The 25,561-nt window shown below is 37.9% G+C and overlaps 1 protein-coding gene across 1 annotated transcript in view; it reads right to left on the reverse strand.

Annotated features, from left to right (window-relative positions):
• Positions 1-1,394: 1,394 nt before the first annotated feature.
• The window catches only part of CRYBG1 (crystallin beta-gamma domain containing 1), a 40,797-nt gene continuing 16,630 nt past the window's right edge, over positions 1,395-25,561 (reverse strand). Inside the window, exons 8-21 of the mRNA XM_031504397.2 lie at positions 24,896-25,022; positions 24,542-24,577; positions 23,985-24,127; positions 23,622-23,748; positions 23,385-23,530; positions 17,329-17,455; positions 17,119-17,151; positions 15,237-15,346; positions 14,889-15,018; positions 11,046-11,185; positions 8,682-8,805; positions 7,390-7,548; positions 4,429-4,591; positions 1,395-1,890 (exon numbers count right to left, since the gene is read on the reverse strand). Coding sequence (XP_031360257.2) covers positions 1,802-1,890; positions 4,429-4,591; positions 7,390-7,548; positions 8,682-8,805; positions 11,046-11,185; positions 14,889-15,018; positions 15,237-15,346; positions 17,119-17,151; positions 17,329-17,455; positions 23,385-23,530; positions 23,622-23,748; positions 23,985-24,127; positions 24,542-24,577; positions 24,896-25,022 — 1,654 coding nt within the window. The 3' untranslated portion in view covers positions 1,395-1,801. The remainder of the gene's footprint in view (positions 1,891-4,428; positions 4,592-7,389; positions 7,549-8,681; positions 8,806-11,045; positions 11,186-14,888; positions 15,019-15,236; positions 15,347-17,118; positions 17,152-17,328; positions 17,456-23,384; positions 23,531-23,621; positions 23,749-23,984; positions 24,128-24,541; positions 24,578-24,895; positions 25,023-25,561) is intronic.

Raw genomic sequence — 25,561 nt, forward strand, 5'->3', positions numbered from 1 at the left:
TGTACAAGTATGTGTACAAAAATGTACAGAAGATTCTTCTTGTATAGAAGAATCACCCATTCCTCAGAGCCTGCAGCTCTTCCACACCATGTATTCACTCCTCAGGGTCTGGCTGTCACAGAGGAATTATGGACAGAGATGGGCACAAAATGAAAGCAAAACTAATCATAAAATGCCATTTTTCTACCTTTAAAAATAACTTCAATAAAAACGTTACCTAACTTTAATTTATTTGTAAAATGCTATATTATATATAGCAAGAGCACATCAATATGACAAAGTACCACTGTTTGGAACCAGTAACATCATATTTTCTATTAAGGACTAAAAGCAGCACATTTCAGAGCAACAAAACTTCAGTGTGTCTTTACAAAAGGAAGAAAATTAGTAAGGCACTTCCTCTAGGGTGCTAATAGCAAAAGCACCAGTATCATTTGAGGCAATACAACAATAATGAAAATGTTAATTTTAAACAGATTTACTATGCAAGACAAAGGCCTGGATGCTCTTCAGAGCAGCTTGTAATAACACTGGTCCAAGCCAGAACAAAACACAGCAGCATAGTATCAGAGTTGGTATTTTACCTTTTTGCTAACATTATTAAGGAAAACTAACATGACTAGGTTCAAAGTAGAGCAACAGGAGGACTTCCTGCAGTCATCAGAACATCCTACATGTCACAAGCTCTTTATTAAACAGTAACACTTACGTGGAATGGGCACAGCACTTCTGGCTGGGTATGTATCCAGGCTTGGCTGTGCCCCTTCCTAGGGGAGTCTGACACTCCTGTCCAACGGGGAGCCAGGAGCCCACCACTAACATTTCTCTCTAACATCAGAAATATTGGGGAGCTGGGCATGCTCTATGGTAAGCCCAACAGCCAATGGCTGGAAAACTCAGTAACCTCAAGTTGCTTCCAGGCTGTTGCAGTCATCTTTAGTAATTCTTTCCGTAAGAATTCTCATTTCCTATACAATTTTGGAGTTCATTAAGACTCTACTTACTGAAACTGTTTTAGAAGGTACAAATGTGTTTTGGCAAAGAAGAAAAATACCCACAACTCGAGAAGTTAGGCAAATCTATGAAATGGGCAAATTCTTCACATTCCAATGCATCCTTTTGCCAGTCCTCTGTTTTTCTAATAAAATATCTGCTACTTTACGTCCTCTATACATGAGAAAATCTAGAATTTAGGACTTACTATATTAGCATACTAACTATACTTGAAGCCACATATTAAAATTTCTTTGGATGTGCTGTACTAGCAGTCTTTAAACTTTCAGTAAACATAAGTTTGTTCCAGTCAACCAAATATATTAATTTTCCATAGTGAATATTTCTCTATACTACAGCCCACAGGTCCAAGTTGCTATAACCAGATACACACTGCACTCCTGTCCTTTATAAAATAAGTTGCACTTACTGACTATTCTGGGTTAACTACTCACTGACATGACTGTAACTCCATGGGGTCTCTCCCACGTTCAGTTGCTTCCTTCTAGCCTGAGGCATACTGCCACTCTCTATCCAACACTGAATTGTAAGGATTTAAAAACAACAACAAAAAAAAAAAAAGAAAAAAAAAAAGAAAAAAAAAAAGGAAGGTTTTGAGATAGTCAAGCTTTTATAGGGAAAATAATCTTGGATAGGGAGGTGAAATCATTCTGTTTCTTATTCTTTTTTACATTGTGAAGAAAAGACAAAACTCTCATCATTGATCCTGTATCCTTCAGAGACGGCAGTGCCAATTCCAGTGTCCAGAATAGTGGCTAATTCAAACATCACCTTTGCTTCACTGGGTTTATACAACCAGCGGTTCCCAACACTGCGTTAACTTTTCTTCACTGACTGTGTTGACAACAACATGGTCACAGTCATACTGTGTGCCTCCTGTAGAAAGAAATGTCAAAGAAGGGAGGTTATATTTGTAGTAAGAGACAAATACTCTAGGTTTCAGAAAAGCTCTGTAAGAGCTGGTGTAGACAATTTCTCTTTGACCCATAGCTCTGAGAAGACAAATGTATTTTCATCACTGCCTGCTTTGGAATTTATTTTTTAAACAGTTCATGAATTAACCAGAATCAGTCTACTTTAGTCTCTCCACCCTTTTAGCAATTCAGTTTCTCAGCTTTTTCAGCCTGGATGGAAAAGGAAAGAAACACTGAAGTACAGCCAGGTGCAGCTCCTTGAATACTGTCACTTCCCAAAAGGCACATGTGACTATTCAGTTTTTCTGCAAAAATTGTCAGTTGTCACTTGACTCTAAAAACAGAAGTAAGATGTTTAGATGATGAAGTAAGTCCTTCTGCTAACAGACAATACACACGTGACCAAGTCAGAGACAAGGTCTGACATTCGTTTACTCCTTGCCATTTTAATCCTTTATTCTGACCAGATGAATCACAAGTTATCATGCACAATCACCCAATGTTCAGCTGTTTCCACTGGCAGCTGAACATATCTGAATGCAAAATAAAAACATTTCTTAGAAAAGCTTAATCTGCTTATGTGATATTATGCCAGACATGTTCTCATACAGGAACACTATTAATATTCTTACTTAAGAAACTGGGAAGCAAAGACACGTTTGACTGGAGCCGAAAAAGAGAATTGATGGTTTTTCCCTCAGATCTAGTATGTACTGCTGAAATGTAGGACACATGCATTTCCTGTACTACAACAGGCCTGCAAAGCAAGTGGTATTCCCCCTGGAAGTAACCATCTGTGCCAACCATTTATACAAAGCACCAGGACACTCCCATGGACACTGTCTTTTTGTTCTGCACCCCAACTGCCTCCTGACTGAGCAAAAGACAAGCCTGGCAGCTGAAAGTTTATGATGAGTGTAACATACTGAGCTTTGTAGCTAATTTTTTTTTTTTTTTTTGTAGCTCAGTTATCACTGTGAGTGCAAAAATTTTTTTTGAAGTGGTGTCTGATAGAATGCAAACATTTTAAGATGGGAAAATATGGCTTTTTTTCTTCAGTGGATAGAGAGACTATTTACTTTGATAGCATGGTGCTCTGGACAAGGCTTTGTGCTATGCCAGTTTATCCACAAGGTGGCATTGGCAACTGCACAGTTACATAACTGCATTCATTTGCTGAGGAATTCTGTAACACACAATTTGTGGTCCGGAATGGATCAGCAGAGTTGGCAGAAACAGGCAATATTCTTATTAGGCTTTCTCAAATAAAAGCTAAGTGTATCTCCTGTTTTGTATTTACTGTACAGATTTACTTTGTTTTAAAGCTAAGAGTGTACCTATACTTCCACTACCAGACCTATCAATTGCAAAGTTCTTAAATTATAAATGCAGAACACATAATTGCTTTTAACATGATTAACTGAAGAAAGGGCAAAGCAGTAGTATTTCTGCTTGTTTGGAACAGGCGCCCCAGGAAAGTGGTCACAGCACCGAGCCTAATAGAGTTGAAGATGATTTTGGACAATGCTCTCGGGCACATAGTGAGACTCTTGGGGGGTGTCCTGTGCAGGGCCGGGAGTTTTGAGGGCTTTGATGATCTTTATAGGTCCCTTCCAGCTCAGGATATTCTATGATTTCAGGCATTCAGTCCTGTTTAGTTCTAAAGTGTTGACTGTTGACTATGCTGTTTTTCTGGTTGGTTTTCTGGGGGGTAGTGGTGCTTGTTATTAATGTCACAGCATCAATTTAAAATCAATTTTAAAACAGCTAAAAAGTTAATAGAATAGAACAGTTACAGAAAATGTATGCTCCCTTCACCCAAAAAAGCAGTTATGTAAGAACATCTGATTATGATAATTCTGCTAATCATTCTATTTGCTACCTTTTTAGACCTTCTGTGAAACTCTGAAAACGAAGTTCAGAAACAATATCTACAAAAATCAAATTACTATGACAAAAGTGACTCCAAAATACACATCAAGTGTTCACAGACCCTGGGCTGCTATGGCAGAATCTCACACTTGCCATATAGGTATAGCCATTAATAAACAAAAGAACCTCACCTTTTTGCATCTAATCATATCAGTATACAAGCCTGCCTTTGCTTTCCTAAAATCCTTTTGGTATTGCACCTACAACTATTATATAAGAAAAGTTGCATTTACAGAAATTAATATAAAGTTAGGTTGTTCTTGCTTCACCATTTTAAATATTCATATTCACATTGCCCAAAAATTAACAGAGGCTATCTACAGTGAGTGGACACTGAGAATACAAGATAAGCAAGTACTGTGGGTTACTAAATTGTATACGTAGGAGAAATGAAATTAAGTCCTAGGGCCTGTATAATTCAGGAGGTCAAACTAGCTGATCGAGTCTTTTTTGCTTCTAGATTAAAGCAACTAAAGCACCATCCTTAATTTATAGGAGCATTTAGTGTGTCTCCCACTGCAAATACCATGTAATTAAGACCCAATGTAATGAGATAACATTTGCTTACCTTTGATATCTAAAACCAGCTTGGGTTTCATCTTGCTATAAATTCTGCCATCGGGACTAATATGCCAATATTGTTTGTCTTCATTCCGCTCAAATGACAGACCGAGTTTAGAGCCAGGAGTTATAAGATTTCCAACAATTGTCAAGCAGCAATCCTCTGCCATCTGTGTCATCAAAAAGGCAACAGCAATTACTCAGAATGGCCTTACTTCTACTGTCCACTGTTTTTTTAATCGAATAGGAGATATGTCATCAGGTGAGAACAGAATTCAGGAATAACCTTCCCTCCAGGAATCCATTTTTGCCCCAAACTCGACTCATCTTTCTTTTGTTCCTGTTCATGCTGACACTCTCCACTACAAGGGAACATTAAAATAACTATGCTGTATCAGACCAAAAGGAACAATTAGCACCTGTCTCTAACAGTGGCCAATACATTAATATCATGGAAGACTACATTGATTGTACTCTCCTATGTAATATGTTCCTGGTTATCTCTTCTAGGCTATAGCAGTTGCCAGCCCAGACACTTTTCCACACATCTTGGAATCTTTAATGCCCATTTTCTGTTCCATGTGTGAATTTAGTAGCCACTACCCACCATGATCAGTGTAACCCTTTAACGTGAACACCCTCGTGTATTGTAACCCTTCCATACTGAGGCAAGTAGTTCCACATCCTGACTACCACTATTTTTAAAAACATAAATCCAAAATAATTTGATATGCAACTAGTTTTGATGCTCTCCTCATCCCTTCATTATTTTAAAGGCTGTGTTGTCCATGCTATGTTTGCAGTGACTTCAAGCACATTATCCCTCAAAGTGTACACTTCGTAGGCTAAAATGTCCTTGCTATTTTGTCTCTTCCTTGCATAGAGAGGCTCTCCATTTCCTCTGAACATATTTTTTTCCCAAATATTTCTAGCTTTGCAGTAACCTTTTCATGAAGAGGACATAACTGCACAGTATCAAGTGTATGAATTTCACAGGGTATCACAGTAATATTTGCTTCTTTGTTCTACACTCTTTTCCTAGTCAATTGTATTACTTGATTCCAAACATCTGCAAATGTCTTCTTGGTTAAAAAAAGAGCTGGCAAAAATCAAGCTTATTTGAAAAGAGTGTTAAGGCTGTATTACTAAGGAACAGTTAATTTTTCTAGATAAACAGTGATTTTCAGTAGATCATCATAAACCGCGCCTTTTAACTACTGAATGCGCTTCTGTGGCATATTGAACATTCATCTGTCATTGTTGAAATGGCCCTAAATTATTTTACAAGTATTTTTGAAAGCACTTTTTCTTGAAAAACTCATGCTTCTATCATAACCTAGAATTAAAAGTTGATTGGTTGTGAAATTCTCACTTGTATCTGAAGTGTTCCCTAGTGGGACTAGGAAAACTCTGAGCTTAGACATTAGGTCCACCAGGCCAGAACTTCACCCATCTCCATGAAACTCATAAAGAGTAAGGAGACCTTCATTCGTATCTGTTTCTGAAAAAAGAGCAGAATGACTTTCATATCTTGCTTAATACTTATCCCACGAACTCAAAACAGCCCTTCCTAGAAAACTCCAGACACAGCTCAAAGTCACATCTCATGACTCAGTCACTGAGATGACACAAGCTTACAGGAAGGTGCAGGTTCTTCCAGTGGCCTATGTCTGCCTCCATGCAGGTAGCTACCCACCCACCCAGTTTTCTTTGTAATATATGGTAAAACCCAATTTTTGGTTTGTGCAAAATGGGTTTATTGCCATTCATCAGAAAGATGGCAGAGCTCTGTAAGAGTTCAGTCACTTAATATCAATGTTGCCAGCTTGCAGTCTGCACTAAGCTACTTGATTGCTATACAGCACAAACTGTATTTTCTGTTCACAGAAAAACTACTTTATGAGATACAGAAAAAGGGCAAAAACCAGGAATATTTATCCAAAGCCATATAATACCATGCTGTCTCAATATGAAAACTTGTTGACATGTTTGAGAAGCACCATCAAAAAGAAGTCTTTTGTATGTCACATTAAAGCTTTTAGCTTACTTTGCATCATTTTGCTGTCTGCATAAATCCCTTTTACAACTGCATGTGTCCTGTAAACATGTCCGAACAATGCCTTAGCTTATTAACAGTAAGATTCTTCCCTCCAGCATAGATGACATAGTTATAAATGGCTCCTTTGAAGTTACACAGTCCTATAGAAAAAGTTCACATGATTTTTTGCAGTCAAGCTGTTTAACAGTATTAAAGTAACTTAATTTTCTTTTGGCTGGCATCCCTACCTAAGACTGTTCATGCTTAAACATTATATGAACTGTGCATACCTCTGCTCACCTCAATGACAATTTGCACATGATTAGTTTTATGGACTGTGAGAAAAGTAGGGCTTCATTTGGAAACTTGTACAGAAGAAAGAAAAAAGTATGGATTTGACAAATACAGGGATAACCAGAAAATAAAACAAAACAAAACCCCAAAACACAAAAACCCCACCCCTAAATGGCTCAAAAGAGTGGGATTTTATATTTAAGCTTGCCTAAATGCAGAAGAGGATATTGTCCTAGGGTGATACATGATATTTGTATTTTAAAATTCCTCCCAAATTTGCCCTAAACCAGTACAAATACCAACCTACATTACACTAACTGTCCTACTGCAAGGTATGCATAGTTCAAAATATTATCAGGAAGGGTCTCCCCTGCTTTGATAATTTTGCAATACTTTCTCTAAATTTCAGTTATGTCAAAAAGTATTACAACTAATTTGTATCATCTGAAAAAGGCAGACTTAATTAAAACAGAACAAAACAATACCCAAAAAAGCAAATCCCTACAGAAAGATTACATTATACTTGAAACAGATTAAGTCTATAAAATAAATGAAGATGCTGCAGTAGGAATTAAATTCATAAAGCTCTACTGCTGGAGAGTAAAAGAGAAAATGCGCATTGAACTCAAACCTTACCCGACACTTTATGAATCCATCCTGATAAACCCAGATTTGATCATCTGAGTCTGTATCTTCTGCAACCTGTATTCTAAGAAGATTCAGATTATCTAAGTTGCCATCAGCTGACATGAATTTTCCTGTTTCCTTGTTTCGAAGCCTGAAGTATACACGTTTCTGCACAAAACAAAAGAACTCTTTAACCACAATCTCAGCAGAGAACATATCCTTCTCTGAGTTATCTTCAGAGCAGTTACTGTCAGTGCTGAACCCCAAACCTCCCTCCTTCTGAAAGCTTAACTTTTTTATTTGAGAACTTAATTCAGAATCCCATAAACATCTGGATGAGACAAGCTGTGAGAACTCACCATTCTGCATGGAGAGTTTTAGGCTTTCCTGTGCACCAAAATCAGCACACACCAGAAAGCTAAATAATTTTTAATTCAGAGCAGAACTAACTTCTCTCTGCTAATTCCATTCCATATCTGCTCTTAGCTTTCATTAAGGATGCACTTGTGTGGCCTATTCCACATGAACACTTCTGTTCAGACAAGCTCTCAGCAGGGCAGTCAAAATGCATTATTCCTAATTCTGCTTAAGGCTATGCAAAGACAAAGCTATGACAGCAAGCAAATGAAGCTGGTTACAGGTACAAGTAACCTATGAATTAGAAAAAGCTGTTTCTCCAATGAAATATGGCTGAGCAAGAACCTCAAAGCTCCCAGGACTGCTGCACCATTGGACAAGATCATATGGTCTTTATTTGGAGAACAAAATAAAAAGTACATGACAAAAATAAATTTTGCATTAGATTTGCAAATTATTCTGCCAATTAATAAGCAGGGAGGGACTTTTCCTCTTAAATCAACATAAAATCACTATTAACTGAAGTATCTTTTTTCTTTTTTTACCAATTTTCTTGTTCCATAAATAATGCAGATAGTACAAATAGGATTCCAGCAACCAGTCTGGGTACTAGTTATGAAACAACTTAAAATCTTTTATATATTGAAGTTATAATAGCCATTATTTATTAATCCTTAATTAATCCTTATATGCTGTCTTATGTACTTTGGTTTAAAGGATATTTAATTAACAGTTTAAGCCCTGTAACTGCAAAGCCATGTAGCATATTCAAACACCTTTTATTATACACAAAACTCTGGATTTCTTTACACAATTGCCCATGCTGAAGTTTGTCACATGCCTGTGACAAGGCTGTAATGTTGCTTTGAACTGCATAGTATCTCCCCAACCCCATGACAGGATAAAAATTAGTACTTGATGAGCTCATGTCAAAGCCCACTCACCTGCAGTAAAGGTCTCAGAGAACCTATGTGACAAAGGCCACTGGCTTTATACCAATCTTCAATTTCGTTTGGTGTTAATAACATCTGACGTCCCCTGTAATTACTGTGTTCATAAATTATCCATCTATGAGGAGAAAAAAATAAAACAATATTTTAACTGCCAAATTCTGCTTTGGAATCAATAAATGTATTTAATAGAGATCTGTTCCACAACATAGTAGTGTTTAGCTTTGGAAAGCCAATTACCTTCTTTGTAACAGGCCTTAAGAAAATAAAATAACATCCTGATTTAGGTCGGCCACACTGAGATGGGTTCAAATTTTAGAGTCCTATTATTTAAAAATTACAAGCTGAATGGATCAAAGCATTTTCTTGGGAGAACCCAACTTTTAAATACCATTTGTTTTCAGGAGGCACTCTGGCTCCTCAAGGAGCATAGATCTATATGCTATAAATGCTACATTGCTGCAGGTGCAGAACCAACTGGTTTGTGTATCTGAATTTGGGCAGGCCTGGTTCACATGAGAAAGAACTACTATGGATGCTGCCTGGAACAAGCAAATACTGGAAACTGCAACAGGGTAAAGTTCTCTTGGGTATTTTGATAGAGATGTTATTTTATAACATCTCTCTTCTTTCCAAATACCTGCAGTGGGGGTGGGAAGAGCTAGAGCAAGAATGCATATAGAAAAAATTTGCTTAGCATTTCCTAACATGCATCCAACTATACTTAAAATCACACACAGAGTGCAATCTGTCAGAACCCAACTTCTGATTCTCCATTATTGGCACAGCCAGTGAATAAAATAGGTTGCCATACAGTGCAATTTCTAGAGTTTTCTCACAGTGATGTGCTGGGTCTCTCTGGCAGTACATGAACACTCAATATCCTCATTTTCAGGTTACCTCCTTCCTCTACTGATTTCTCACCAGACGTCTCCACCAAGAGGCAAACTCACTTTAATTTTGGTGCTTTTTCACTGCCTAATACACATCTATCCCCAGGTATGAAATTAAGAGAATTATAAATTGAGGTCTCTTAGCAAAGGAAGAGAAGATGAAATAGTCTTCAATAACGGAGGCCACAGGGGCAAGAAAACTGTAAACCCTGTATTTTGACACATTTCAGCAGCTGACACTGCTATAATGAAATCAGAATTTTCATATCATATTCTATGTTTCCAGTGAGCCACTAAAAAAAAAAAACCAAACAAACCCACATATATAGGAAACACACACATTTCACAATTCCATTACCTGGAATAATGATATTTGCCAAGAAGTAACTTTATGTTTCACTTCATGTTATGGAAAGTGAGAATCAACTATATTGTGGTTATGGTGAAAGATACTGAAACCTTGGGAGGCTTCAGAATACAAACATGTACCTTTTCTTACAATCTTTTTTTTTCAAAGTTCAGTTCAGTGTGCTAAGGAAACTCTTTGACCAGCTTATCCTGATGGGGAAAATTATTTGCTCTACAGATTCACTTATTAGTTATCCACTTGAGGGCAGCCTTAAGCTACCCAGCAGCATCTTTCTAGCACACACTTAGGAAATTTACCTCTTCAAAAGAACACATTTAAATGCAGAGCAATAGTAGTAACATGGATCTATCACTAAAACCCAAAAAACCCCAAACTACAAAAACCATCAAAACTGGGGGCAAGTATCTTAGAAGTAGAGGTTAACAATAAGGAAAAAAACAAAAAGAATTTAACAGATCTGCTGGAATCCTAGAATATAGGACAGTAGTTTTAAAAATGCTTCCAAGCAGCTTTTAAACTTCATGACAGACTATTTTTTACATGATCTTCAAGGGTACATTTAGAGAACACAACTGCCTAAAAACAGCTGCCAAATCTAACTGCTAGATTCTCATCCAGTTCTTGAAGTAAAAGGGACTATTACTGCTAACACCAAAAGAGGTGAGATCATGGTCTGATTGTACCTTTGTGTCCATAGCAGAGGTTAAAGGATGACCATGAAGACTTATTAAAAATAATTTTGAACTTATGACACAGATCCCAAACCAAATGATTTTTTTTATGACTGAGACCTAAACCAAGAGCACAGAAGTTGGTTTTAGGAATGCTACCCAAGCTGATTTTTATAATATGGCATGAGAGAAGACATGAGTTTCCTTGAGAGCTTTTTTCAAATTCCTTTCAACTCCTAGCAAAGGACAGAGTCAGTGATAACATATCTTTGAGACAGGATATAAAACTATTCTGTAAGACAAAATGGCATTAATGCACTACACAAATTATGATATTCTCATTTTACATTCTGTGGTTCCATTACACCTGTAAAGTTGAGTAAGTACTTAATTCTAAAGAATCAAAAGGTGATTTTAAACTTACATGCCACCAAGGACTTGAACTGAAGCTATTCGAGGATTGTATCCCAGGAACTGAAGATTTAAGATTTCTGTATTGAACTCGATTTTCTTTCCTTGGAAACCCATCTTTTCAAAAAGAGCTATGCAGGGCTCTGACAGCTCCTGCAAAAGGAAGATAAGTGCTTTTATAGGATGGTGGAATTCCAGATGGTGACTGTGAAGATCAGCACTCCACAAACCCCCTCAGAAGTTTCTTTTTGATTGTTTAAGATCAAAACCCCTGAATGTTTCTGCTCTTTAACTCTCTAATTAAACTTGAAAAGTCATAAAAAACCCTTATACAAAATACATGAGGGATCTGCTTGCATGGAACATAAAGCTTCCTCATCTTCGGGCAAAGACCTCTGTGGCTGATTCTTGCACAATACCTTAAGTATGTTTTAAAATACATTTTAAACGATGCCATCTCTCTCTTCTATTGCACTAACCCCCACTGGTGGGAATTTTCATACAAAGAGCTGAACAGACAGTAAGATAATATTGATTTCTACAGCTTCAAATGATGACAGCCTTGTCAGCACTGCTTATCACTTACCTCATTAATTTTTAACTTTTACAGTAGGTTACTGCAATTTCAATCTCTGACTAGACAAAAGATTCAAGGTTCATACTACTGAGGTAAAAATTCACCACAAGTGAAAACTGTAACATTTGAATCCTCCAAATTTCTGTGGGGAGGTGATTCTTCTCCTTCTCTGTCAAAATGCTTCTCGTGTCAGAGGGATTCTGCCCATATGAAGCTCTCTGCAACACTGAATCCAATTTGAATGTCTTCTGCAAAAGGGACTTTGGACTCTTTTCTGTGGGGCAAGGTATCTGTAGTGGACTGAAAATAACCTGTCATAATGAAGGCCTTCCTGTGGAAGCTGGGAGGTAGGGTTAGAAATTCCCTGGGGTAAAGTCAATTAAGCCTGAGTGTCTCGGTTTTACCGTGTACACTCATAGACAGAAATGACACTGCCACTCCCATTCTCACAAATCTTCCAGCCAACGACTGTATAACACCAAGGCCACAGCCAGAAGAGCTCCTTCCTTCTGGCATGTGCTCAGTGCACTCATCAACTGGATCGGGAGCGCCTGACATGACGCAAAGTCTCGACAGACTCCCAGCCAGCCTCAGGCATGGAAACAGGCCCTCCAAGGCAGAGCTGGCTCCATGCATGCATGGCAGCTCATCTATGCATGCTTCCATGTGAATTTATTAGGCAAGACCTCCCATCTACCCATTTCTAGACAGAGCTTAAATTCCTCTTTAATCTTCCTTTAGATGTTTAAGGGCTCAGATGACAGCGTTGGATGAGCATCACCATTACCTGCGCAGCAGTCCAACTTATCACAGAGCAGCTGAGCTGTGCTTCCTGATGGAACACTTGCTGCTAGGCTGTGGAAAATGCCAGGAGAGGCCTTTTCATTTTACTCCAAAATCAGAGTATGCTCAGCCCCACCATGAAAGGCAACACCAGTTAGATTGCTATGCACCACCACGGGTAAAGAGCCCAACAGCACCAGTCACACTGTGATGACGTCCCAGTGCCTCTGAACTCACAGACTGGCACCTGTCCTTTGAGACATGCAACTTCTCAGACAACAGCCTTTCAGCCTCATGTCATGCTTTAGAAATAATCTTCTTGCAAAGAAAACAGAACAGAAAAGGAAATCCTCCAGTTTTCTGTCACACTTTACACTGGGCATTTTTTTTTTAATTCAGCAGTGACACTGTTATATAAAACAGTGACAAGTGTAAGGTCAGCTCATGAGTTTGCTGTCAGTTCTTCCTGTGTACTGCACTGTACCAAGCTGGTGTTCCTGCAGATCTACATTTAGTTATTCCACAGGGTTACTCATTGCAGATGACTGTTCAAGCATAAACCACATTCACAGCTGTTTTTTATAGTATGCTCGAGAAGAAGAACATGCATCAAATTCAAGAAGGAAAAATGCTATTTTCTATCTATAGCACAACCATGTGGAGCATGCAAAGCAAGCACAACTAAGATATAGTAGAATCTAACCCCCCAAAACCTTTGAGCTTATAAACCTCCCTTAATGTAGTTTCATAAGTTCCTTTATTTAAAAAAGTCTTTTTAGCTTTCACTTACAAATGTATAAAATATCCCTTTAATTTCCTTTTTTTATGGTCCTTTAAAAAGTGATCCTTTCAGAGGGGTGTTTAACTAGGTAAATACAGTAACAAGACATTAAAATAGCAAGGGTGCTTCTTGTATAGAAATGTCATGAAAAATCCTGAGGAAGTTATAGAAATGGCAGATGGTAGGGAGGAATTAAGATTGGCACTGGCAAAATACATTCCCAAATTATGCCTGACAGGTGAAACCAGGAGCTAAAATAATAAGGCTCAGGCCTTTGGAAAATCATGAAAAACAAACAATGTAATTAGTTAGCTAGGAATGATTATTCTTTCTATTCTGGTTTGCTAATAAACCAATGAGCAAAGTAACCCATTCTCCTCTTCTCTGCAGCTAGGGAGCCTCTGAAGAAGGAAGCAGCAGCACATGATTTGCAGACAGATGCAGCTCTGTGCTACTGTCTGAAGCATGATGGAATGCAGGGCTAGAATAAGTTTCACAAGTGTAAAGAACTTAAGCACAGAACTGGCATTTTTGTTTTAACACAGTCTCTGTCACAAATAGCAAATCTTTTAGAAGTAAGCTGATCCTTCCAGCTTGAAACAAGCATTTTTAACACAGGAACTACTGAAATGAAACAAGCATTTTAAAGCCAGGAACTATTGAAATGTATTTAATTCATGGCAATCACCCTCCAAGCTTGGTTAGAAACAATTCTATTGTTTTTAACAGGATCTGCCTACTAGACAGCCAAAGCGTTCAGAAGGGAGACATACTTGCTGTAGTTGTTTGTTTACAGAGTACATCAAAATTCTCAAGAGCCATGAAAGAGGATGACACATTTCTGCTCTCCTTCAGCAACTTCTACACCACTGACAGTAGAGTGCAATAAAGTTGCCAAATTCAAAGAAGAGATTCAATACTGAACTTCTCCTTTTTTAAAACGACTACCATCTCCTCATGTTGCTGTAAGTCCCTGGAATCTTGACCACATTTTGCTAGTAATGACTTTGATCTTAAAAGATACTTGTAGATTCCGTAAGTGATCCATCATAATGATTGGTAATAAGCTTGAGCAAACTCATTCCTGGCCACTGATGAGTTACAAAATATGTAAATGTAAATGTTTGTATCCACCACACATAACAACGCTGCCTGATTTTGCCAAATAGTATGGGGTGTTGCTTTACCTTATCTAGAAGGGTACATTATTTTGTGATTAACTCAAATTCCATTGTCCTGATGATAACAGTGTCTTATAATTACATATATTTCATGCAAAGTTGCTTAATTAGGCCTGCTTTTAAATATGCATCAAAAACAAGGTCCATGGTACAGATATTTCTTCACACCATCCTACCACCTTCTCAGTCCATTCTAAGTAGTCTCTCCTACCAGAAAATAGACTTGACTCTTTACGGAAGTTCTTTTATAAGCTGTTATTAAGAACAGGCATCCGAGACAGTTGCTTCTGTAATGTCTTCTCCTTTGCAAAAACAGCACAGAGGTCAAGAAAACCTGGCTAACTGCATCTAGGACATTTAACTGCTACTGCACAAAAAAAACCCAAAACAAAAGAAAAAAACCAACCCCCCCCCAACTGCTGCCCCCAAACCCTCCTCTGTTGTATGTGTGCCATAGAATTTTTACTGTTGCGAAAAAAATGGGGAGTCATCACTTTCCTTATCTTTACAATATTTTGAATAGGTTTTACTTACAATATTTATGATCCGTAAAGATTTTAGAACTGCTTGGGGTGAACAACCCATTGCTGTCAGATCAGGATAGATCCCTTCTTCCAACACATACTGGTTACCAGCGAATTCCTCCTGGTCATATACTATGCAGCTGTAGAAAGGAAGAGAAGTAGTTTGCTCTTGAGACATCTGTGCCAGTAAATGCAGCTGTTACAATGTTTTGTCCTCAAAAATTGATGTGCAAATGGCAAAGCATTGTTCTCTGTAAGTCCCCATATATGAAACCTCCTCACGTGTTAGAAAGCTGGTTGCTTTTCTAAAACTTCTACCATTTTAGTGGTTTTGCAGTATTCATTCAGTACAACTTACCTGCCATCTAAAATTTTTGAAGACTTCACAGCAAATGAGTCAATACATCTTGTGTTTTTTTCAAATATTTGGCAGTTGCCCTTGAATTCAGGCTCTGAAAATAACTGGACCTTTAAAAAGTTATAAACATATTTAAGGAAATTCATTCTTCTACCCTTAGTACATCTCTACCATTAATTCTATAACTACATAAAAATATAACACCCAGACTTCCTTGGTTACCTATGTTTGTCACCTCTTCAGTGTTAAAATCCTTGCTCAAGAGAGCAAAGTAACAATTCCAAAAATAATTCTGGCTGTAAATCACTTACTGACATACAAAGATAACAACACTAACAAGTATAGCATCTTGGTCTATCTGCTGGTTAACATGTTTAAATTCCCACAGAGTGGCCAGAATAGGCAGACATTTATTAAAAGGCCATAAAAATTTTCTTTTATATTATCAATCTGCTTAATCTCCAAAATGCATACTGCTCCCAGTAAATGAAAACTCTCTGCCTCTCAGAACACTACTGGTATATAATCCTTGCAAAGGACTCAGACAATATGCCAATATCCCAGGGTAGATGGGCTTTATGAGCCTGTTACAGCTACAGACACAGTCTCATGTTGGTTCTTTCCCTGCTCCAAGGATAAGACAGGATACATCCCCTAGAGTGTTTTGCCCTTATTAAAAAAAAAAAAAATCTAAGCAGCAAACTTGCTAATTTGGCTAGAGGATAATTAGCTGTGATCACACAGAAGTCATTCACATTACAACATGCCTACCAGCTTTATTCACTCTTAATAGAGATAGGAGTGTGGGCAGGTACAGCATTCTCTAAAGAGGAACACGCTGATGATGGATGCAGTCTGTTGGCTGCAAGCCACTATTTCTTTGTTTCCTTAGAATAAGGTCATCCTTAGGATAGGGTCTTAGTATGCACATAATGTGCAGATGCAAATAATTTTTCATGCACACAGCTGAAAATAAGCAGCCTTGAGATTTTTATTCCCCATAGTTCATGCATTATCCCTATGCAGGAGATTCCAGTGAAGTGTGTTACTAATCAGGAGTAGCAAACCAGGACAGCTAAAAATTGTCTCCTTAGTTTTTAAGGCTATGATATACTCACTACTTTGAAATGAAAATAAAAATAACAATAACTTTGTACAGAGACAAATCTGAAAACCTGAAAAGATTCAGAAATTAAGAAGGATGAAAAAAGCTGCCCATTAGCCTCACTGTCAAAACTACATTATTAGTACTTGCACAAAGGAGACAATCCAATGTAGAAATATATTAACTCACTGAACAGACAAGTTCTCCTGGCCACTTCCTTCCCTTATGCTATTGACAAAAATGGCATTAACTTTTAAGAACAAACTCAGCAGTATTTGTGAGTGAACAACTCCCTTCAAGTGCAACCACCACTAGCAAATTAACCAAAGAAATAGGTTCAAAAGGAATTAAGTCAGTGGTACCAAGAACAACAACATCTATCCTGTAGTGTTCTCACCAAAACAACATCTCTGTTGTATAGCCCTCACCTCAGCAACACACTCCAGGTCCTGCACCTCTGCATAGAGGGCTGTGGGCTCCAGCTCTATAAAAATCACTGATACCCCAAATTACCTCACTTGTTGAACCAAGACATTGTCATTACCCTAAGAAAGTTCTGATGGCAATTGTGTATCAAATCCCACCTTCCTTGGGTCTTAACATGCCTTACTCAATAGGTCTGGAAAGAAGCTTTCCTCCACCTGCAGTCTTCACTCTCTGACTAGTCAGCCATCTATGCAAATACCTGAATCCTCCCCTGGACAAACAGCCACTTCTTTTTTTGCATGTTACAAGACACCACGCAGTATGTTTCATGTGCTTAGAGAAGCATCTTACCTTGACTTTACCCCTTTCGCTTCCAACAATATCCTGCAAAAGTTTTGAGGGAAAGAAGGGAAAAAATATTTTCAACAGTGATAAAATAACACAGAAAATTTACTATTAATTATCATTTAAATAATGTAAATAAACGGAATTTGACAGAAAAAGTAGAGTTCCAAATACTTCAGAGAGACTTGCAAAACAAGTAGAAAATTAGATCCTTACCATAACAATGGGTTGAACTGAAGATATTTTGCAATTCTTTGCCCCCCATGCCTCAATGCTGGGATACAGCCCTTTAGCCAGTATATACTGCTCCCCTGTAAACTCAGGATTCTCGTAAGCCACCCATCTAAAAGAGAAAGAAGAGGAGGGTGGTTGGTAAAAGTCACACTGCTTCACTAAAATACAGATTCATTACTGTCTTAATGTAAAAACAAATAAAAAGTTATTTAAGTGCCAAATTATGATGCTGTTAAAACCCTAAACAAACCAGTGTATCTGATAGTGCAAATCCTATGCAAATTTTACTACCTTCTTCCACTATGTTGATACAAATCAGAGTGAATTAGCTAAAGTAAAGCACAAGTTCAGACACATCATATATCCTAAAATAATATTTCAAGATGTTTTACATTTCTATTATTTTACCAAGGTCAAGTTCTTAACAAAAAACAAAAAACAAACAAACAAACAAAAAAAACCCAAAAAAAAAAAAGGCAAAAACACCAGACAGATAACAGAATAATCAGAATACAGCTTTTTCAACAAAACTAATGTTCAGAGTAATCTGGGCAGTAGCAATACTGACTTTTAATGTTTCCTGTAGCTACAGCTCAGTTGTGTTTAAGCAAGTATATACCTCAACAGGATGCTGAGCTGCAACAACAGGCATATCTGCTAAGCAGAGGAGACTGTTCCCTGCTAGGAATCAGAGAGAACAAGAAGAATATCAATGAAAGCTAAGCATTAAATCCACCACAGATTTGACCAGATCAATGCATTTAAATGCAAGGCTGTTATTGTAACTACTCAGTTGGATCTCATGCTTGACATAGGCCACAAACTCAGAGGTCTGCATCAAGTCTTCTGTCTCAGTCAGAATATGCCTTTTTGAAAGACTTTCAACTTTTGACATCATACATACCTGAAGAACTGGAAAAGCAACCAAATCACTACATCTTTCTGATGCCAAATTATTCCTGCAGACTTCAGGTCCAGTCTTAAATATCTGCTATCAGTTAGTCTTGCTAAGAATAGTCTACTACATTCAAGAAATCTATTACAGTGTTCTTCTAACCCTGGTTCCATACTGAAAACCCAAACAGAGCACTTTCTGTGTCTGTATTACCTTTGATTTTGTCATAACCTTCAGAACTTGACTTGTTTTTTGCTGCGATACTTCCCAAACTTTCTCATACTTACAACTCTTTTTTTTTTTTTTTTCTGTTCGGTTGTTTTTTGAGTGCCCATATAAGATGAGACCACAGCAAGCAGCTGCATTTTGTTCATTATATTTATGCAGGAATCAGGACAATTTGCTGGTTTCCTGATTCTACAAGAAAAACTTCTACTCAGAGTCAACCTGCTTTTAATTTTAGCCACTGTAGTTCATAATGAGTGTATGCCAGGTTATGCCAAAATCCACTTTCAGTGGGCTCAGAAATTCACTGAGTTTCTACACTAACAAAAATTTCATATCATAAAGCAGCAAAATACAGATCTTAAAATCTGCAGGGAAAGATAACTCTCAACATCAAAATTCCCCATTAATTTATGTGTGTCAATCAATTGGATTCTACTAAGCTGCAGTTTTATTCCAACTACGAATGCCAGAGCCTCTGCAGATACAAGAAGTGGGACAACCTCAAACTGAAATAAAGGTGCATCAGCATGTAAGTGCCTAGAGTATGAACTTTGTTTTATTTGTCCATTGCAAACATTCAAACAGTGATTCACATACATCACTATTCACATCTCTTGGTTTGCCTCAGATATAATCAATTATTCCAACTTGTTATGCACTAATTACTTACGGCATATTTCAAGGTCCATTTCAAAATCACCTCAGAGTAATTCATCAAAGAGACATTGGTATGTACAATAAATTGAGCAGAGTTCAAATGTCTCAGGTGTGTCTATACCTGTATACCACATATGCCAAAAGCAGTGAAAATTAGGTTTCCTTAAACAATTCTTCAGCAGGCATTCATTAGATTCAGTGCACAAGTACCAGGATACCCCTATAGTGTATGGTAGCTTTACTTGGTTGAGATCTATGCAAAAAAGTGTTTCTGATACAAAGTGAACTGTAAGACATATCAGCAGCCTCCTAAGAAAGCCTTGATAGCAGTTATTTAGTTCCCCCCCCCATCTAAAAACAAGCCTGAATGCAGAAGTAACCAACAAGTCTCACTTGCACATGTTTACATCTAAATAAATGGGATTTTAATCATTAAGTGCCACTCTTCTATGCAAGTCAGCCCATGCAGTTTAACAGTTCCCAGAGCTGGGGCTTAATGGTGAAATACTTGTGCTTCTCCACTTCATTCAGAAGCCCATATAAGCTGCTGAAAGTAGTAATAACATCATCAAGGACAGGCACCTGAATTCAGTACCAGCTAAACCTGCCAGACCTCAAGATTATTCCTAGGAAGGAGCACTGCCTTAATCCAACTTCTGACTTCAGAGAAAGGCCTGGAGAGCAAGATATTGCCTCCACAGCTGAGTAGGAGAGCCACATTCCAGCTGCCAGGCACAACAAAAACTGAAGTGCTGCTCTGCAGCATGGCAGCAACCATCCTGCCCCACAGGGAGTGAGCTCTCCTAGCACAACAGATTTTGTAATCCCCAGATGCACAAACTGCATTAGTGAGGCTGAGCAACAGCTCCATCCCAGGCTGCTGGAGACTTTCCTCCTGGGCACCATCCATGCCCATGACACCAGAAGTAGCATAAAGCTTTGATTATACATTGTTAGTATTATTACACACAGAGAATCTTTCTCCAAAAACCTCTACATATGATATCTAGGAAGTGCAGCTCCAAACAGGGTCTGAAAGTACAGCCAAAAAAATAATCCAGACATGGGTAACTCACCAAAAATCAGATTTGCCCTCAGTTAGCCCAGGACTCACCTTGTCCAAACTTTAGGAGGGAGGTCAGAAAGTTAACTAGCACTTGCAGATTTGTACCATAATTAATAGATAGGAGGAGGTAACAAACTTCTATTTATAGGAGGGAGAAAATGGGTTCACCATACTCCTTTGTGACTGTGATTGTTAGTATCCCAGGGACTCGTGAGCTTTAATTTTATGATTCCTTGAAAGGTTTTTTCCTGAACATCAGTTCAGATATACAGAGAAGTTAAAGCTTTGTTTGAAGTGTTCTCCAATGGGGTAACCAAGGGGATATCTGTGCCCTTTTCAGCTCACAGTGGAGGTATGTTCTTGTACCTTGTGTCTCCAGTTTCACTCATGTTAACTTCCTGAGTGCATCTAGGTAAAATTTAATACCTTCTATTTTCTGTATATGAACCACTTATTACCTAATTATTTCCTTAATATCACTCACTATCCATACATACTCTAGAAGCAACCCTAATCTACATTGTGGATTAATTACTTGAAAACTAGGGGAAAACCAGGCTGATAACACAAACACAGTAAACAGATGACTACATAAAATAAACAAATCTAGGAAAATTCTTCCAGCAAGTTCAAAGGGAATCAACTAAAAGACAAAAGCTTCTTCCGGAGTTCTGGCAAATGTTTGGTGTGTTTATGGATAAAGAAAAGGCACATTTCAAACATGCAGTTCCTGTGATTTGGATCACTATTAAATAAAAGCCTGAAGAAGTTTTTAAGCACAGGGGAAATCAAAATAGTACAACACTTGATTTTAGTACTTGCTTGAACTTGTAAAGGGTGTTACCTGTTGCTAGTAAATAGTTCCATTTTCCACCACTTCAAATTCTGCCAGTTTGGAAGTAAAGTTCAAACCCTACTTAAAGCCTGCTTTCTCCCACCCTAATGGCAGAAAAATAATTTTTGAATTTTATGTTTGGCTAGTCTCCAAAAAATGCTCAAGCACAAAACATTTTCATTTTTCAAGAAGTGCATTTTCATTCTTCAATAAGTCAATCCTCATCTCCTTAGGATATATTTTTCAGGATGTCTTTACAATGGATTTAGCAAAGACATGAAAATATTGCTTGGAAACATGTTAGAAACATTTAGAAATTTAGAAATTTTAATGCAGCTAGTGCCGAATTGCCCCAAAATGGAATAGTCACTCCCCAAATGCAGAGCTGGGCTGTCTCCAGCAATACAGTTCAGAGCTGCAGTTGAGCTCAGAACTTGTTCCACAGTATCTGTGCACTGCAGTGTCAGGCTTTCTTTTCTTTGATATACTCTTTAAATTACAGAGCAATCAAATTAATTATGTGGGAAATACTGATCATCTGTTATCTTACTGATCTAACTGCTTACTCCAGATACCTGTAGTTAAAAAATTGCAATGAAAGGTTGAGGCCTTCTTAAATTTTTGACTTATTTTAATTAAGTGTTTTCAATATAATACCAAGAAGGTTACTTTGAAATATTATGACAAGCTTTTATTGAATCTGTCACAGTTCACTATGTCATCTGCATTACAGCCTAAACAACTCAGGAAATTGCTCAATGGATTATTCACTGCTCTGTGACAGATTTCTTGGAAGGAAAGATATAAAAAATCTTCTACCTGAACAGACGGTTAACACTTAAAATGAAGCACTGTATTGCCAAACATGACTTCACACAGATCATTCCAGCTTTCTGACAAATTAAAATTTAGTAAGATCACCACAAAACCCCCAAACACTCACAACCTTTCTGGAAACAGAGGGGTTGTACAAAACTCTTAAGAGCTGAGTCCTAGCCGCCTGACAATGCATCTCAATTTTTTAAAAGCTTATTGCTACAAATTACATCTTTTGGAGTCTACAGGGGTGCTAGCAGGGTCTGTGGGACAAGTTTTGTTCATAAAGACCTCTAGCCACCTTTGCCATCAGAGTGTTAAAGTCACTCTTAATTACTAGAATACTCAAATTCACGTATGATTCCTATCTCAGATGCAACAGACAGATTTACTAGAACAACTACATGAAGGGCATGATAGGTAATCCACAATTTGTTTCCAAACCTTCAGAGACGACTCTTTCCCAGGAATCTCTCTGGCATATTACAGAAGACAAAAGAGCACAGTGGCTTCAAAGGTCACCAGGCAGAAAAAAAACCTGCTGTCACACCATATTCATATACAAATTAAAAGCATTCCTCTGGAATGCACGAGCTTGATTCTGCAATCTTTATCCAGACAAAACTTGCAGAGATACAGCACAGATAACACAGGGGAAGATTTTGGGTGTGGCTGGGTAAGGCAGAGCTTCCAGCAAGTCAACTGCATGCACTCCAGCCAGGGAGACAGACTGTACATCTCATGCTTTTTGGTTCTGCTACTTTAGTTAATTTTTTGTGTGTTTGCAGCCATGACTGCTAATACTTATTGGCATTTCCAAAATACTTCGTTATGGTCTGTAAGGCTGTGAAACTCAATCTGCAGTTGATGGACTCAACTAATCAAAGCAAAGTCTATCAGCTGATCAACTGCATGTGATAGCACTTGTGGCACTAAGAGTTGGTTTGTTAATGGCCATGGCTAATACAGACTTTTGGGAATCATATGTTAAAAAAAACCCAAATAAAAACCAACACTACAGCACTATACCACTGTTAAACCTACAGGACTCACTGCAAAAGCAATGTTAATTTTCAGAACAGTTACTCTCCCTAATATCAGAAGGTATTAGTGAGCATAGTAAAAGTTATCTCTATTTAAAACACGAGAGCAAGGAATCTACCTCTGGTCAAATGCAAGAAGCCTGGAAATTAGTTTCAAAACTGGAAACTAATTCCATAACAATTTTGCTGTTGAAATGCTTCAAACAAATGCAGCCACAAGAACAAGCTATTTCTTCCTCTCTTGATGAAATGTCATCTCATGCTTTCATACTCTGTGTATGTTTTCTGGGACCATTTTATCTTATTATAAGAAGAAAGATGATTTACTGTACATATTCACCAAAACTTTACTTTTCACATTCTGTCGCCAAGGGCAGAAAATTTTGTCCAAAGACTCTACAAAGAAGTCAAGAGTCCTGAGAAACATCTGCAAACACCATCAACTTTTATAAAGACCAGCATATCTCAAATGAAAGAGTGAATAAAAATATCACTTACACGCCACTTAGCACATTTATAGACTGTGTCCTCAGCCCATATCCAGTGTCTTTCAAATTGGAAATGATACCTAACACATTGATATTGGAACCCTTTGGTCCGAAGTCTTTTTCACTGTACATTATCATATGGGAGCTTGTGAAGTCCTGTCAAAACAAAGAGAAGCACCATAAGGAAAGTGCCACATGACACCTCAGAGCAGTCAGGAGACACCTACTATATGTTCTTGGAACTTACACCAACAATTGGTCGCAGGGACTGCACCTCCTCATCGTAGCCACCCCAGTCTGTCCAATCCCGATATGCTCCTTCTTCTAGCAAGTACTGATGGCCTTCAAACCCAGGCTTCTCGTAAGCAACCCAACTGAACAACAACAACAGAGTCTGCATGTGAAAATGGACAAGTGCCACTCCATGTTTTCATGAAGCAGATATAGATAGGTAATATTTATTCTTTTGCTGTGAATATTTTAAAATTTAACCCTGGTGTATACCTCAACCCAAAACAAAATAAACAGGGACTGGATTTGTCCACTGCAACTTCCAGCCTAGGAAGTTACTACTTCAGCTGAAGGGTAAATCCCACTTTTCCACACTTACACTCCTCCCAGTACTTTCATGGATCCCACCGATGTAAGTGGAAGTCTTGTCTTGTCTTCTGATTCCTTGTCATCAAGCATAAAGATCTCCGATTCTATTTCCACATGTCTTCCTTCAAAGAAAGGCTTCTCATATACAATTACCTGGAGCAGAAATGAAGGAAAAGAAAAATTGCAGGGAGGATGATGAATTCTAACAATAGACAGTTTCTTTTGCATGGGCACGTAAAGGGAGAATGCAAAATGATGAAACCAACTAGCGGGATCTCTGTCTCCTTTACAAGAGGCCTTTCCACTAGAGATGCAACATGAGGGCTTGAGCATTCATTACCCATCTGCATTATCTGGATTGCTGTTAATATTGTCATATATGCATGTAATGGATGCAGAAATGTAACAGAAGTTGTATTTTCACAGTTTGGTCACATACAAAAGGACTACCCAGGAAACCATCAGCAGCTGGCATCCAATCAAAGCACACTTATCTACCCACGTGTAGTTCATGTGCTGTAAAATAGCTTTGGACAATCAATACCGACCATCAATACTGACTTTTACCTTTGGCTCCCCACTGAATTCAACTTTGCGACCACCCTGTTAAAAGGAAGAAAAAAAGAAGAAAAAATTAAGCTGTTCATGAGTCAGACAACTTATATATGTCTCTAAGAGTCATCAATTCTTTACAAGAGTAAGGTCAAATATTCCTTTAAGAGTGCAAGTGAAAATATATGGCAGATTAATGACAGAAATGGATGCAGTCAAATGTTTTAAGTTCAAGAATTTTATAGACTAAAAATCTTAGGGTTTTTTAAAGAGATTTTTGTAAGTCTTGAAAAGTCTAACCACCTTAATACATTATTTCTAGCACATAAACATAGGTCATTTAACTTCTAAGTAACAGCAGTAATTTACCATTTTCAAGGGTCTCATGGACCTAATGTAGGCTTCCTTCTTCTCCCAGAATAATAAATTAGGATATTCACCAGGCTCCAACATTAGAGGGACTCCCTGGAAACCAGGTTCTTCATAAAGAAGCCATCTAAAAGTAGAGAGGTGGAGGGACAAAAGTAAGACATAAAACCCCCGGAACATTTCTGAACAGTAAAGAACCAGATAATATGCTTACTTTAGGAACAAGATTGTTGCTCCCTTTAAAGAGAGATTCCAAGCTAATATAAACTGGCTCAAATTGGTATAGTTTCATTGCAGACACACGGCTCCAAGAAACAAGAAAGGGACTGTAGTTTTACATTTGTCTATAGCTGAATGTTTGATACATTGTGGTCACCCTATTCACACCACTCAGTAAGCTTTTGGCTTTTGGCTGGTCACACCTGGTATTTCCAGGGCTCAGTACTGGGGTAAATTCTGTTTAATACATTAATATTAATGATTTGGATGAGGGGATTTGAGTGCTCCCTCAGATGTTTTGCAGATGACAAGAAGTTCGGTGGGAGAAGTGGTGATCTGCTGAAGGGTAAGAAATCTTTACAGGGGGATCTGGATCAATGGGCCAAGGTCAATGGGATGAGGTTCAACATGGGAAAGGGCCAGGTCACACTGCCAAGGAGTGCTTCA

Source organism: Lonchura striata, chromosome 3 (assembly GCF_046129695.1).
Source record: "Lonchura striata isolate bLonStr1 chromosome 3, bLonStr1.mat, whole genome shotgun sequence".
NCBI classification, from domain to species: Eukaryota; Metazoa; Chordata; class Aves; order Passeriformes; family Estrildidae; genus Lonchura; species Lonchura striata.